The 13,926-nt window shown below is 40.7% G+C and overlaps 1 protein-coding gene across 5 annotated transcripts in view; it reads right to left on the bottom strand.

Moving 5' to 3' along the window:
- emid1 (EMI domain containing 1) overlaps nucleotides 1-13,926 on the bottom strand; it is a 323,148-nt gene that overhangs the window by 117,426 nt on the left and 191,796 nt on the right. For all 5 annotated transcript variants that reach the window (XM_068005893.1, XM_068005895.1, XM_068005898.1 and 2 more), the window contains exons 5-6: nucleotides 5,318-5,379; nucleotides 3,377-3,521 (exon numbers count right to left, since the gene is read on the bottom strand). In XM_068005893.1, coding sequence (XP_067861994.1) covers nucleotides 3,377-3,521; nucleotides 5,318-5,379 — 207 coding nt within the window. The remainder of the gene's footprint in view (nucleotides 1-3,376; nucleotides 3,522-5,317; nucleotides 5,380-13,926) is intronic.

Genomic DNA, 13,926 nt, shown 5'->3' with positions numbered 1-13,926 from the left:
GAAAATTCATGACATCATTACATATAATGGCCCAGATATTGCTGTGAAAATAACTGTGAGGCTAACAGAGCAAATCGGACAGCAACTTCCGGCAAGCGGTGATGCACAGTTAAACGTGAAAATCCGGAAGTTGCTGTCCGAGATACACTGTCCCTCCGTAAACTGCGCAAAAGCGGCACCTCACCGTCTGGCTCCCCATTCAAATGTATTGAACAGTGTGAAGTTCCTGCACTGACATTGCAGATACGGACTAAACGTGCCACAAAAAGTTACGGCTTGTCCACTCCAGTCTAAGTACTCTTTTAACGGTGTGGTAAGCCATAATTACTGCCAAACAACCTCTCTGGCACTGAAAATTAACTTTTACAAGGGTGGAGTCTCATTCCTTCAGCTTTTAATTATTGTTGGAGATTTTTTTTAAAATGTAAATAAAATTTTTTTGTTTACTTTTTCTTTCTGTCTCTTACTTCTCGCACTTAATCCGATCTTTCTTTCCCTCTCTTTATTTCGCTTTCTGTACCTGATTTGACATTGAATTCACTACTCTAACTTACACTTCCTGTTTCAAACTGCGCTGTTATTAACAATTCTTCAATCTGATTGATTAAGGAGATACACAGTTGCTTGCCCTGTTCACACAGGTCCCAGATGCCCTGTAGAGGGCACCGCGTTGTTTGGATGTCCCGCTGACGGCAACTTGCCATCCAAATCCCCATAGAAAATCTACAGGCAAGGGCAAGTCCCGCCATTCGTTCACTGTTCACAGTAAATTCTGGCCCATTGTAAATCACTATATTCTCAGAGATGGTCCTCCAGAGCAAACTGTGTTATAACCTTTATCCAAAAAAAATTTTGAAATCACTAAGCCGTAAAGTTGTAAAACTACCTAAATAAGTTTAAGTCTAATCATCTGTATGACTGCCTAAAACAGGGTCCCTGGAAAGATGTTGGGGGCAATATTATACTTTGTAGATGCATTCTACCAGTTTTGCTGCTAGTAGAACATCTTTAAGATTCAAAAATTCCAATTAGATGGTTGGATTTTTGGTTCTGACGACAAGATTTGGTGACACAAATCTGAATTATCTTGTGGGTTCTATCTAATGATTCCTGGCAAAAACTAAAGCAAGCAACAAATTTTAAAAAGCAGCATAAAAGCATCCATTAAACCCAAGAAAGACATCAGTCTGCTGGGGCAAATATTTCAGTTGGTGCATTAATCAGACTGGTTCACAATACAAACTCAACCCTGTCAGTTCTTGTGAAAGCTACAATACAAATGATTTTAAATTTATGACAGATTAAGGAACTGTGTTGTCCTTTCATTAAAATGCATAACACTGTGCTGCAGGCATCTCCTTTGAGCATGTCTGGAACTTGAATTGGCAAATTGCTACAAACAAACTGAAAGCAGACTCAACTACATGTTTAGTACCTTGGTCTTCTTTGCTGAAATAAAACCAGTGTAAAATAAGAATACTTGGTACTGTTCTGGCCTTTTAGGTGGTTGCATAATTTTTGAACTAAAAAGCTGAATATTTTCCATTCATTCAGTTGGGTCCTACTTATCCTGACAAAACATATCGGCCCTATAGGATTCTGTGATATCTGCTTCCATAAGTTATTTGATCCATTGGCTGTTTCAATAAAACATCCTACAGGGTATTTTCTAAGTTCTTGATGACAAGACCTGGTCTGCAATGCTAATCAGAACAGGTTTGGGTTTTCTGCATATCAATTAACATTTTTGCTACAATACGAATCGCTGTAACTTGATTTTTCACAATAAAAGCAAAAGATGACAGGCTGAATTTTCAAGAATGTGGTTGCAGCATGATGCTAGGGTGCACTAACTACAGACAAGCCTAAACTACTTGACCCAAAAATCAAAAGACATGGCAACATGACACAACTAGAATTGTATCCTCCGCTGTCCTCCTTTACTTCATGGGGTTAAATCTTAAGAAAAACACAAAAGTCTTTTCTCTCTTACGGCTGTTAAAAGTCGGATGGTCGCATACTATCAATATCTGTCCATACGAATACCATTGTTACACTGTCTCCAGAAGCATCTGATTCTCATTCTCACTTGGGAGTAGTTTACACAATTCATTCTAGTTGTACTTTCTCCAAACTCGTTCAGAATGACTCCTTCTTTAAATGGATAACATACGTACACAGACCACAAAAATGCCATAAATGATACAATCACTATTTTGTGAGCTACACATATGTCTATGTTAATGGAATTGTTTGAAACTGGAAGCCAATTTTCCTCTGTATCAATGGTATTTCCTTTAACTTCCAGTTATCCCAGAGTTTCAAATCACAGGCCTGCAAGTATTTTGCGATACAAACCAATATGTAGAAATTCGATAGTGGATTTACCCAATTTTCCCATATACTGGTATGGATGATTGAAGAAGCTGCTTAACAGAAAACATTTTGGATTGACCTAGTTATGTTAACTTCAAAGGCAGCATTATAGAATTCATTCCATTGTGCCTGTGCTGGTTCTTCTAAAGAACTATCTACTTTTTTCCATTCCCCTGCCCTATCCCCATATTCTTTCAATTCTTTTCTTTTCAAATATAAAAACACTTCCCTTTCAAAAACTAACATGGATTCTGTTTCCGTCATTGTTTCTGGTATGGTATTCCATGTCCCAAGAACACTCTACTTAAAAAAATCTCTGAACCCCCTCCCTTTATTCTTTTAGTGATGATCTTACATTTGCCCCCTGGTAACTGACTCACCAAACAATGGAAATAGTTTTACCCTATTTACCTTATCAAACCCCATCATAATTTTGAAAGCTTTCCTTCAAATGTCCTTTTATCCTTCTCTGTTCTATTGAAAAGACCTTAGTTTCTTTTGTCTCGCCTCATAACTACAGCATCTCATCCTTGGTACCACCTTGGTGAAGACCTTCTGCACCCTCTTGGACATTCTTTCTGAAGCAGGACGTCCAATATGGCAAAAATGTGGCAAACGTATGGCATTCTAATTTTCAAGAAACAGTATGAACAGGGGTAAGGGATAAAAATAGTTTAGAATGGTGATTTCCCCAAAGATGGTCCATAAATTGGATGGTCTAAAATAAGTTGGTCATGTATGCAGCTCAAACATTTCACTGCCATAGAATCTAAAATTAGCTATAGCAAATATTTATATTAATAAACCAAAGATTATTCCCAAAGACAACATTTTCTTTCACTGAATCAGATTGTGCCAAGTATGACTGGGAGAGCTTTGTCCAATAAATGACTGACCTGAAAACAGTTCATCTAAATGAAGCATGTGGGAAATCAAGTCCACAAAATATATGTTGTTTCCTTTTTAAAAGAAAATATGAATGTGTTTTGTTATTGCTAACCTTTTGGTCCCCGAGCTCCAGGCATGCCTCGTGCAGCTGGGGCGCCTCGGAGTTTAAAAGTATCTTCAGGTGCTCCTTTAACCATCAGGTGTCCATGGTTTGTCAACAGAGAGCTGACCGGCTCTGCAGCTGCCAGTAAAGCCACCTATAGTGCAAGGACAAAGAGTTCAAGGTATTTTGGTGACTTTTGTGAGGACAAGCACTGTGTTTACAAGTACTAGTTGTAAAATCCCTATCATGGGGAAGGCTTAAAAAGGAAACCAGGATCAGATTAAATGTCAGGGCTTGTAATATATGTATACATAGATCGTTAATCTTTTGGTCTAGGAACAAAAATTGAGACACAGCAAATCGGGTTCGAATCACTTACTGTTGAATTACATGGGGTAAAAATGTGAAATGAAAAATCAACCAGCCAACCCAAGATGAACTATAGAAAAAGCACTGGACATTCAGTCTAACATGTTTGTACCGATATATTTCTCCATTAGAGCCATCGAGTCTAATTTCACTCTCCTTTTAACATTCATCTTTTTCAAGCAACTGCCTGAATCCCTTTCAAAATAATTTATGGACTCTGCTTCATAAATTATTCATGGCAGAGAATTTCATATTCTAACCAGCTTGTGTAAAGATTTTTTTCCAACCCCGCCCGCACTAATTCTGAGACCTTGAGCTTTATTAATCTACAAATTGATTTCTTCAATTCACCTGCTTAGATGTCACACAAAAACATGTCTAGGATAAGACAGGATTGGGCAGCTCCCCAATACCTCATCCAAATAGTTATTCTTCATACGTTGAGCACAACCGTTGTTTGTCAGGATACTTTACCTGACCAATTGGCAGGACATCACAGCTGAGCCCATTCCTGCCCTCATTTGCCATCTACATACATGCACTTTGCAGAAGTGTCATGAGGTCAGAATAAAGAGCACGGAACCTAGCTGACTTTTTCTTTCCCTAGCCCAGGGAGGAAGAGGTATTAATTTTTCTGGACTAGGGAAAGCCAAAGTGAACTTTTTTACATGGAAGAAAATACAGGAGAGTGGATTATTTGACCTAGCACCCGCCCCATGAGTGTATAACTTCTTTATAAATTAAAGAAAATGATTATTTAATATAGCACAGATTCCTTCAAGATTTTGGTGTTAAAAAAAATCAAGGAACATCTAGAAAACAATGATCAAACATACAATTATGTCACTCTTCTTGAGTCCACATTGTGATTGGAGGCCAACTTGAACTGAACTGTCCTTTGGTAGATCAAAAGTGATCAATAGTAGAACTAGGGACATAATTTTATCATCTAAATCCAATCTCAACCCACAACTAATATTTCTCTAGATTAGATTTCTGAATGAATAAAAGGTGGGAAGGTTGTCTACTTCCTTGATGACCCTTGGTATCTTAATGGTCATTGACCTTCACCTGAAATGTGGCAACATTAATTCACTTGCCTACAGCAACAAAAAGTAGGGGAATTTTCACCTGGATAAAAAATGAAGCAATTAATGCTAAAAATTACCTCAGGCTTTTTTAAAGCAAGTTTATTTCAACTCATTTGAAAGAACATCTAACACCTGTGTAAAATATTCCGAACCCTTTACACATGAACCAAACAGGATCCTACATGGAAAAGATCTGTTTCTGCATTTTTCTATTGAGCAGATTTTCAGAAGGAATTTTGTAATCATTTCGCAATGTCAAAAACCTTCATTGTTGTTTACTGGTTTGTTGCAACCAGCTGGCAGTGCATACAATTTACGTATTGCATTATTGTCTCAAGTTACTTTGCTAAAAAGAGATTTTTTACATTGTTCAACGGGATATAGAATTCTTCCTCTTCTGTTGACAGAATTCAAATTTAATCAGAACAGAATAAAACATCCTAGAATTCAGTAAAGACAGCACATTTCAATCAGAATCAGCTCAATGTACCTTGGCCTCCAGTGTACCCAAACGATCTGTCAGCTGGGAAATTTTACTGCAGTTCAAACAATCTGTAAAAGAAAAGCTTTTATCAGAATTTCAAGAGGTTTTTTTAAATAAAGGAAGAAGTAAATAAAGGAAGTGGATTATTCTGAGAAAATAAAATACAAGCTGTGATTTGCTACGTAGTAATGAATAATATCTAGAATTATCTTTTCTTGCTCATTTTAAATTCCAATTGCAAACCCACCTCAAAACTGAAGCTCTAAAGCAAAGTTATGGACATTTTATTTTGTGATCACTGATCATTGTGAAAAACACAAAGAAAAATCTTGCACAAATTACTGAAGATCATAACAACTTTTGCTAACTCAACATAGATCAGGGATCAAACAATGTATGGCTGTTCTGTTCTGTATAACCTTAGTTCCACTCCATGAAATATACTTACCAACTGAGCCATTGGGGATGCCTAGAGTTTTACTTAAGTTCACTACTCCAGCTAAGAAATAAAGAACCTAAGCTGGATATTAATTGCTTCATGATTTATAACACAAAAGCTGCATGTAATGTTATTACAGTTGAAATTATGCATTCACGGAGCAAGATAGGCTGATTTTTTTTCTTTCTAATCAGGCACCCAAACTAGGATCTGACTGCAAAATCTTATCGCCCATCATACAAACAAGCAAGCGATTTGCGAAGACATTTCCCTGTAACAGGAGTCAACTGAGTGTGATGAGCTAACAGTTTAGTTGAAACAGAGGAAGCAGCAGCAAGTTCAAGTTCAGTTACAGTAAACAGTCCAATCAACTTAAAATTGCTGCATTCTCAACACTGATTTAAAGAGCACATTAACTCTTCCTACAGCTTATCTGAGAAAAATATATAATGAAGAGATTCAGTCAGTCCACAGAGATTAAGCACTTTATGATTGGAAGCATAAGTCTCCACTGATTTTCACTCTACTACTCCTTGTGGAATAAGACATGTAAGATTAGTACCCAAGTTTTACTGTACACTTATAGCATGTTCACTATTACAGGAATGTTATTCCATTCAGTTATATGTGCAGTGGGATAATGAATTATTTTCACTATATTAGAATTCACTATAAACAGATTTGGATCCATTAATCTTCACTTCTTTACATGAGGTTTTATCTTCAACAGATCACTTCCTGCAGGATACTCCTGTGCATCTGCCCCGAGGCTGGAGATAGGGAAGAAAGATGAAGTAGAGACTCTGGACAGTAGTTTCTTTGCAAATATTATCAATATTAAGCGAACAATTCATCTGGTTATTTGTGAGACACCAGAAAAAATAAATTATCAGGAAAACTGCCGTACTGCTGTAAAAAAGCCAACACTTAATATCCTTCAGGCAAAGGAACCGGTCACCCCTGCCTGGTCCGATGACTACAGTCCCACACTACATGGTTGACTCTTAAATGCCCTCTGGAATGGCATAACAAGCCAATCAACTGTAATAGGGATGGGCAATAAATGTGGCCTTGCCAGTATCACCCACCTCTCGAGGACAAATTTTAAAAAAAAATCAAAGGGGATCATCTGATGCAATTTACAATAATAAGAACGTAAGAAAATCCAGAGAGAGGAAAGGGCAATTCAGCCTAATAGGCCCACCTCATCTAGAGTGCGTGTATGATTATTTGACCATGAACTTTTCTTTCAAAGCACCCGTTAATCTCCAATTTTGAAGAAAGCTAAGATTCCTTACCCACCTTCCTTCAAAAAAGATCAAGCAGAATGATTAATGTCTCTGTGATCCTCAATTCCTCTTCTCAACACATCTACTGCTCCAACTCCCTTTTAAAGGTGTCAATTGATCCTGAATCAACTACGTTCTCTGGGAGTTTGCTCCAAAGGATCCTGAAATTTGCACTCGTGTCCTCTAGCCTTTAGCCCTATGCTCAATGTCCAAATTAAATAGTTTGCTTGCCTATAACATTCATGATTTTAAAGATCTGTATCATGTTCACCAGAAGTTTTCTTTTCTCCAGGAAAAATAAGTTTACTTGCTTGAGCCTTTTTTCAGACCTTATATTCCTAAATGCCTGGAATTATCCTTGTCATTCTTCTCTGAACCCTTTCTAATGCATCGAAATCCTTTTCAAAGTACAAAATCACGTGTTGTACTCCAGTAATGGCCTCACCATGCAAGATTATTCTTCAGATGCACACCGTACCTGATTTGCCATATTAACAATTGATTCACACTAACCAGATGTTTAGGGAGTATGATCAATGATCATTTCTAAAATTAACAGAGGTGATCTGGACGTTATTTGTGATAACACATTGCTACAACCAGCAGCTTGGCTAAGGACTGATGAGATGTAGCTACCTCAATAAATTCAGTTTGCGAAACAAGTAACCTTAAAACTCAACTGGTCCGTTACCTTTTAATAAACAGAAAAGTACCCACCAGCTTAAGCTACTGATCTGACCTCATGTGAGATTCACCGTAAAGGAGAGTTAGAGACTTGGGAAAAGACCAGTAAATTCAAGCTCAATTATTCTCTACAGAACTGATAAAACAGGAATCCCTGTCCTGTAAGTGAAAGCTATCTGGAACCCTACCTGGTGTCATCCCAACGCACGTATTTGATCTCTGCTTTCTGAAATGGATGCTCACAATGCTCCATTAGTCATGAGTACTTTGTTGTCCAATGTTTTGAAATATTCTCTCCCTTCCGAATGTTCCACTTCTGTGTTTACTAAATTCATCTCTAGATAGAGTGGCCAGCCCTCCAGGATTGCCCTGGAGTCTCCAGGAATTAAAGATTAATCTCCAGGACACTGTTGCAAACGGGCATAAAAAATGACTTTTTCCCCCCATTTTCTTTGAACACTTTTGTCTATTGGTTATAAAAGTATTGGAGATGGGGAAATAAGGCGCCGAAGAGTGTGTTTGCTTTCTAACAGGGAAGGCGGTACACCCTGAGGATGGATGTGTCGGGTGACCGATGGTGGGAACTTGGAAAGGGGGAGGGGGGGGCGAGGTGGGAGGTCACAGTTCATGTGATGAAACCTTGTAGAATACATCCAACCAGATCTGGCAAAGCTATCTCTAGATAGTCATTTAGATTATATGGAATTGAATAGAAGCATTGGAAAAATTATACTGTAGCAATTAACTTATAGAGACAAGGGCCGGGATTTTAATCCCCCACACCTAGGAGGAATGGTGCATGGGACAGGCTAAATTTGAAAATTCTAGCTCCTGGCTCCAACCCGCCGTGTTCCCAGCCACTGTGATTTTTATGACGGCGAATCATGCCATCAGCGAGACTCCCGCTAAAGGCAGGTGGGGGCCTACTTAACATGCAAAAGTCACGGCCTGATGTCTTCATCAGCACCATGATGTAATAATAAACTGAAGTTAACCTAATATCAACCTGTCTGCAGCTCGACAGCAGAGCAATAGCGGGAGGCACCGACTGGTCAGAAGAGGCCAGGGTAAATTTGCTTCTTTGAAAACTCTTTGCAGTCCAGGAGTCCTTGGGCCTCACCAACCCTAACCTCCCCTCGATCTCTGGTTGCCTTCAAGACCACGGGTCCCCGGCTGCGGCCTCCTGCTGCCAAATTCCTGCTCCCGCCTGGCGGCCAGGTAGTGAATCTGACCGGGTGTCTGGCGGGACCATGGGGACTTTTATTTAAATGAGGCCCTGCCGTTAAGATCGGAAGAGTCTCCACGTCCCCGAACTCTCCGGGTGTGCCTCCCGCTTTGGGGCTCGCGCACATTGATCCCGTTCCCCCCCCCTTTTAAAATCTAGGTGTACTTTGTTGGCCTGCGTGGGCTAAATTTTAAAATTATCAGAAAACTGTTTCTTCTAAATCCCTCTTTTTTTAATAACATCTAAGGTATTTTATATGATTGTCATGAAACAAAATGACTACAATAGTGCAAAAATCAGCCAGCTTTTACTGTTATCAAAGAGAGATATCATCGGATTGAATGAACTGGTCATAGCCAACTATACAGTTTATTCTTGCAAACTTCTCATGTATTCTGCACATGCTTCAAAAATAGACACCTACTACTTTATGCTTCTTTCATTGAAAAAGTTATAGTAGAATGATAAATAGTTGTTTTTATGCTTTTATCATAGTGAGGGATATTAATGCTTCCATTTTCAGGCAACCTCTGTCAGTATCAAGTACTTCCAGGTCAGGCAGAGCACCAAGATGTAAAGTTCCCTCTACTCTGTCTCAACAACATGCCTCAACCTCAGCCTCAGAACAGGACCAGTGTGGCATGATTTTTTTCCATTTCCATACAACATTCATCCTGTGGCCTCTCCGAATGAGGGGCACATTGTGCTGTAGGCCATGCCCACTAGGACTTGGATTTACAACCAGCGGACAGAGGAGACATTCAGCTCATCAGTCTGGGCTGGATTCGAACCCAGCTCCCGGAGGTGAAGGATATTTGTCTAACCCACTGTTCCAGTCAGTTGTGATAAATAGCTCTAGACAGTCAAACCCTACAGGTATATTCAAATTACTTAAATTTAACAACCCCCAATTTATTCCCATTCTCAATAGTAATTTAGGTCATTTCATGCAAATTTCAGATATTTGCAAAGAAAAAGAACACATGGGTAGTGACTGCTCATGTACAAGCCAAACAATTTCAATGAGCTACACAAGTCAGATTGGGAATCCGACTTTAAATGCAGCAAAGGAAACCACAGCACTTCAAACAAATTCATATTATTAAAAAGACAATCTCATTTCATCATCCATTTTGAGAATTTTCTTTCTTGTTCACGCAACTTGTATGTGAGGTTACAAATTGAAATTTTTATACAAGGTGAAGAAATATGGGGGGAGGGGAATTTTAAACCCTCCACGATGGGCGGGAGAGGGTTGGGGATGGGTTAAATTGGTAAATATGTGAAACCTGATCCCAAACCGGCCAGCTTGCACCTACCTCCGGTTTATACCCTCGGCAGTTTGGGGACGTCTGAGTAACCCACTCTGGAGAGGCGTGTCAGTGATTATAATATTTAAATAAGGCTCCTTTCCTCAGATTTTGTGAGCCATTTGAATTTAACGGCTGCGGGCCGGGTTTCCCAGGGCTCGGGAGACCCGGCAGCTAAAGGGAGGCGGGAGTCGCCAGATCCAGCAGATCGGTGCTTTTCCATCACTGTTTGTGGGCCAGGAGGAGCGGGAGTGCTCCCCCTCGTCCCTCAAGCAAATCTTCTGCTGCGATCTCTCCCTCCCTGCGATCAGCTGATCCACTCGCGATCTGCCGACCACCACACTATGCCCCGATCTTGCCCTCCCACTCTCCTCGCTGCCACGCTCCAACCCCTTCCCCCACTCCCACCAACCCTCAATCTTCCCTGATTGCCAGGGAATGTCCCAAACGGTCCCCGGCTGCTGCCTTCTACTGCAGGCTTTCCCGCTGGGCAGCAGGCCAGACTTCAATCTGGCCAGATGGTGGACGGGAAACTGAGTAAAGAAATGCTGATGAGATCCTGCTGTTAAATTCGGCAGGGCCTCCGCCTTCCCGGCAGCAAACACGCGCCCCCATTCCCTCCCCGAAAGTATCGGGGCTCATGGTTTCTTTTTCTGATCCTAAGCATTTGTATGCACGAGGATTTCATTGTATTGTAAATGTATTACTTGTAGATAGTTTCCATAAGGCAGTGATCCATGCTTGGTGTGATTCTACAGGTGTTGGCAAGCCACTAGTACCATGCCCAAGTGGTCCTTCTGCTTGAGTAAGTTTGGACTGCGAGGGTCAGTCAGTCATTCAATCATGGGGAGGTGGGGAATATATGGGTAGGAACATCAAAGGCAAGCCTGATCATATCCCCACTGGCCAACTGCAGATCTGCCATCTCAACCTTGGCTAAGATCAGCTAATTCAGCACAAAAGAGGGATCAAAATTTGAACCTTCCTAGCCTGTATGCTCAGTAAGACATTGGGCAGAACATTTATCCACTGAGCTTCCAGAATTCCAAATTCCTTATCCCTCGATTTTTTTCAATCACAAACAAACTTTTCCCCAATTCAAGAACTCCATAGACGCCAATGGGAAAATCACTTCCAGCATGTTTTTGGTGGCGGAGGTTGGATTCAGCTTGAGTTTTGACCTCGATTTGTCATTGTAAATCCAATTTCCGAGTTCTGAATCAAAAGTGGCATTAATGAGACCTCCTTCAGAGGCAGGACTCGCGCTGGTACTGAATCAGATACATGTGAAAACTTGCCAGTATAAACTGGCAACAGATCTTCCGCTGCTTTCCTCTGACCAGCTGTAGTTCTCTTCTCCACCTTGCCATACTGCCTGTTGCTCACTCCCTACCACTACTGTTGTCAGACAATAGTGCAATTTGTCTTTTTCTATTTCTCCCAGGTTTCTCCTTTTCCCCTGAAGACATTGACTCCTTATTGGAACATCGTTCCTTAGCTGCCAGGCACCTTTTGTTAATCCCCAAGTGGTTTCACTTCATATGTGAGTAAAGGAGTGTTGACAGGTTATTCAACTGTACAGCCATCAAAAACAACAACAACTACTTGCATTTATATAACGCCTTTAACACAGTAAAACATCCCACGATGCTTAAAACTGTGCCTTCGCTCAACACTCACACGGATGCACTTCCAACAGAGAAGCCCTGAACAGTTTTCTCCTCTGTAACCAAGGGCATTGAGGTAAAGGTAACCTCTCCAATACGGCATCAGCTCAGATCAGCTAACTGGATCAAACTCGGCTCTGGAGTGTATGTTTCAATTACTTTTTGCCTTAACCAGCAGAGATTGCGAAGTTTAATTTTTCTTTCTCAAGTTCCAAGCGCAAACATGCCCACTGTGCACGCATACAGGCCTAGAAATTCAGACATGCCCATTTTTGGGTGTTGGACGAGGGGGGGGGGGGGGGTGCAGGAATCAATCACTGCGCCTGCATGGTGAGGCCCGAGGAGCCCCCGATATTGGGTCCCGGGCCATATTTCCATGGAGCCGGTGAGCTGTTTAAAGCAACAGGCAGATCATTGGTAAAATGCATTGGAGGATCGGGTCATTTAATTACACACGTTTAACATTTGATGATTGGAGTAAACTATTTAATTGGACCCAATATATTGGTCATTTTACCTTATCTAAACATTAAATAGGGAAAATGATTAGCAACTTTCTTCATTTTGGACTGCCTGTCGCACTGCTATATAAATTCATGTTTGTTCCTTCAACTTTATTCCCCACATTTAGTTGTTCCCCCAAATTTCTCCTCTCATGAATGAAAGAAACCAATAAAAAAAGAACTTGCTTTGAGTTAACATCTTGCATGTCCTCAGATCATCCCAAAGTGCTTCACAGCCAATTAATTATTATTGAACTGCAGTCATTATTATTTTGTAGGCAAACGTGGCAGCCAATTTGCACACAGCAAAGCCCACGAACAATAATGAGGTAAATCACCTGTTAATTTGTTTTGGTTGTGGATCATTGCTGGCCAGGACATCCTCTGCTCTTCTTTGAATAGTACCAAGGGATCTTTTACACCCCCCTGAACAGGCAGACAGGGCGCCAGTTTAATGTCGCATATGTAAGACAGTACCTCCGACAATGCAGCAGTCCCTCAGTAGTGCACTACAGGGCAGCTTGGACCCATTTACAGCGCTGACATGAGCTGTGCGTGCCTTCACAGGAATAGGCAGACCTCCAGAATCTCATCGAGAATGGCCATTCCTCACAGTTGAGTCTCTACAGTGAGTGTCAGTAGGATATTCTCTATGGGCCATCGCAGCTCAGCCCAATTTCTCTTCTCATATGTGCTCTTTCCAGTGGGTGTCCCTAGAGATTTAAGAGTGGGAATCCTCAACAATTTTTCCTCTAGCTGGCCTGGGTGCATTGAGGCCAATTGTGCCACAAATTCTGTCCTGGCTGAGATTGCCCATTGCCCATTGACACCACTGTGTCAGCCAATGAGTTGGAGGTAGGGCGGGACTTACGGCAGGACTCACAGCAAACAGTCTATTTTACAGCAAACAAAGTCCATTTACTCAGCAAACAGAGTCTATTTAAACAGCACACTACAACAAACAGTCTACAGAGTCTATTTAAATAGAGTCTCCATGAACTACAGAATACAGAACTCATGACCGAAACTACAGCAACATCCCCTGATAAAAAGTGCTTTCTCCAGCAAAATGGAGTGAGTGAAGGATAATAACATAACACAAACTGATTATTTCTTCAGCAAAATGCAGTGAATGGAAGATAGTTACAAACAAAATATGTGCATAAAATTCAATCCCAGTCACTTATTGCAGTGCGGTTTCCAGGCGTGATTGACAGGGGAATTACCCAATCATCTCCATTCTGGCCGGGAATAGTGGTGTCACTATATGCAACCGCTGAGACCAGCTAATTCAGTAAAGACCAGGGATTAAAACTTGCATCTTCCTGAACTATATGTCTCAACATTACATTCCTTATCCACAGTTACAATGTGGGAAGCAAACATTGAACTTTCACAATGGTATCTGACAACTGAGTGTGCAGTCAGTTATTTTATTTAATCAAGCTATTTCTGATACCATAGAAAAGATACAGCACAGAAGGGGCCATTCGGCCCA

Source organism: Heptranchias perlo, chromosome 25 (assembly GCF_035084215.1).
Source record: "Heptranchias perlo isolate sHepPer1 chromosome 25, sHepPer1.hap1, whole genome shotgun sequence".
Taxonomy (NCBI): domain Eukaryota; kingdom Metazoa; phylum Chordata; class Chondrichthyes; order Hexanchiformes; family Hexanchidae; genus Heptranchias; species Heptranchias perlo.
The sequence above is the reverse complement of the archived record's forward strand: the minus strand, read 5'-3'. Positions and strand labels throughout refer to the sequence as shown.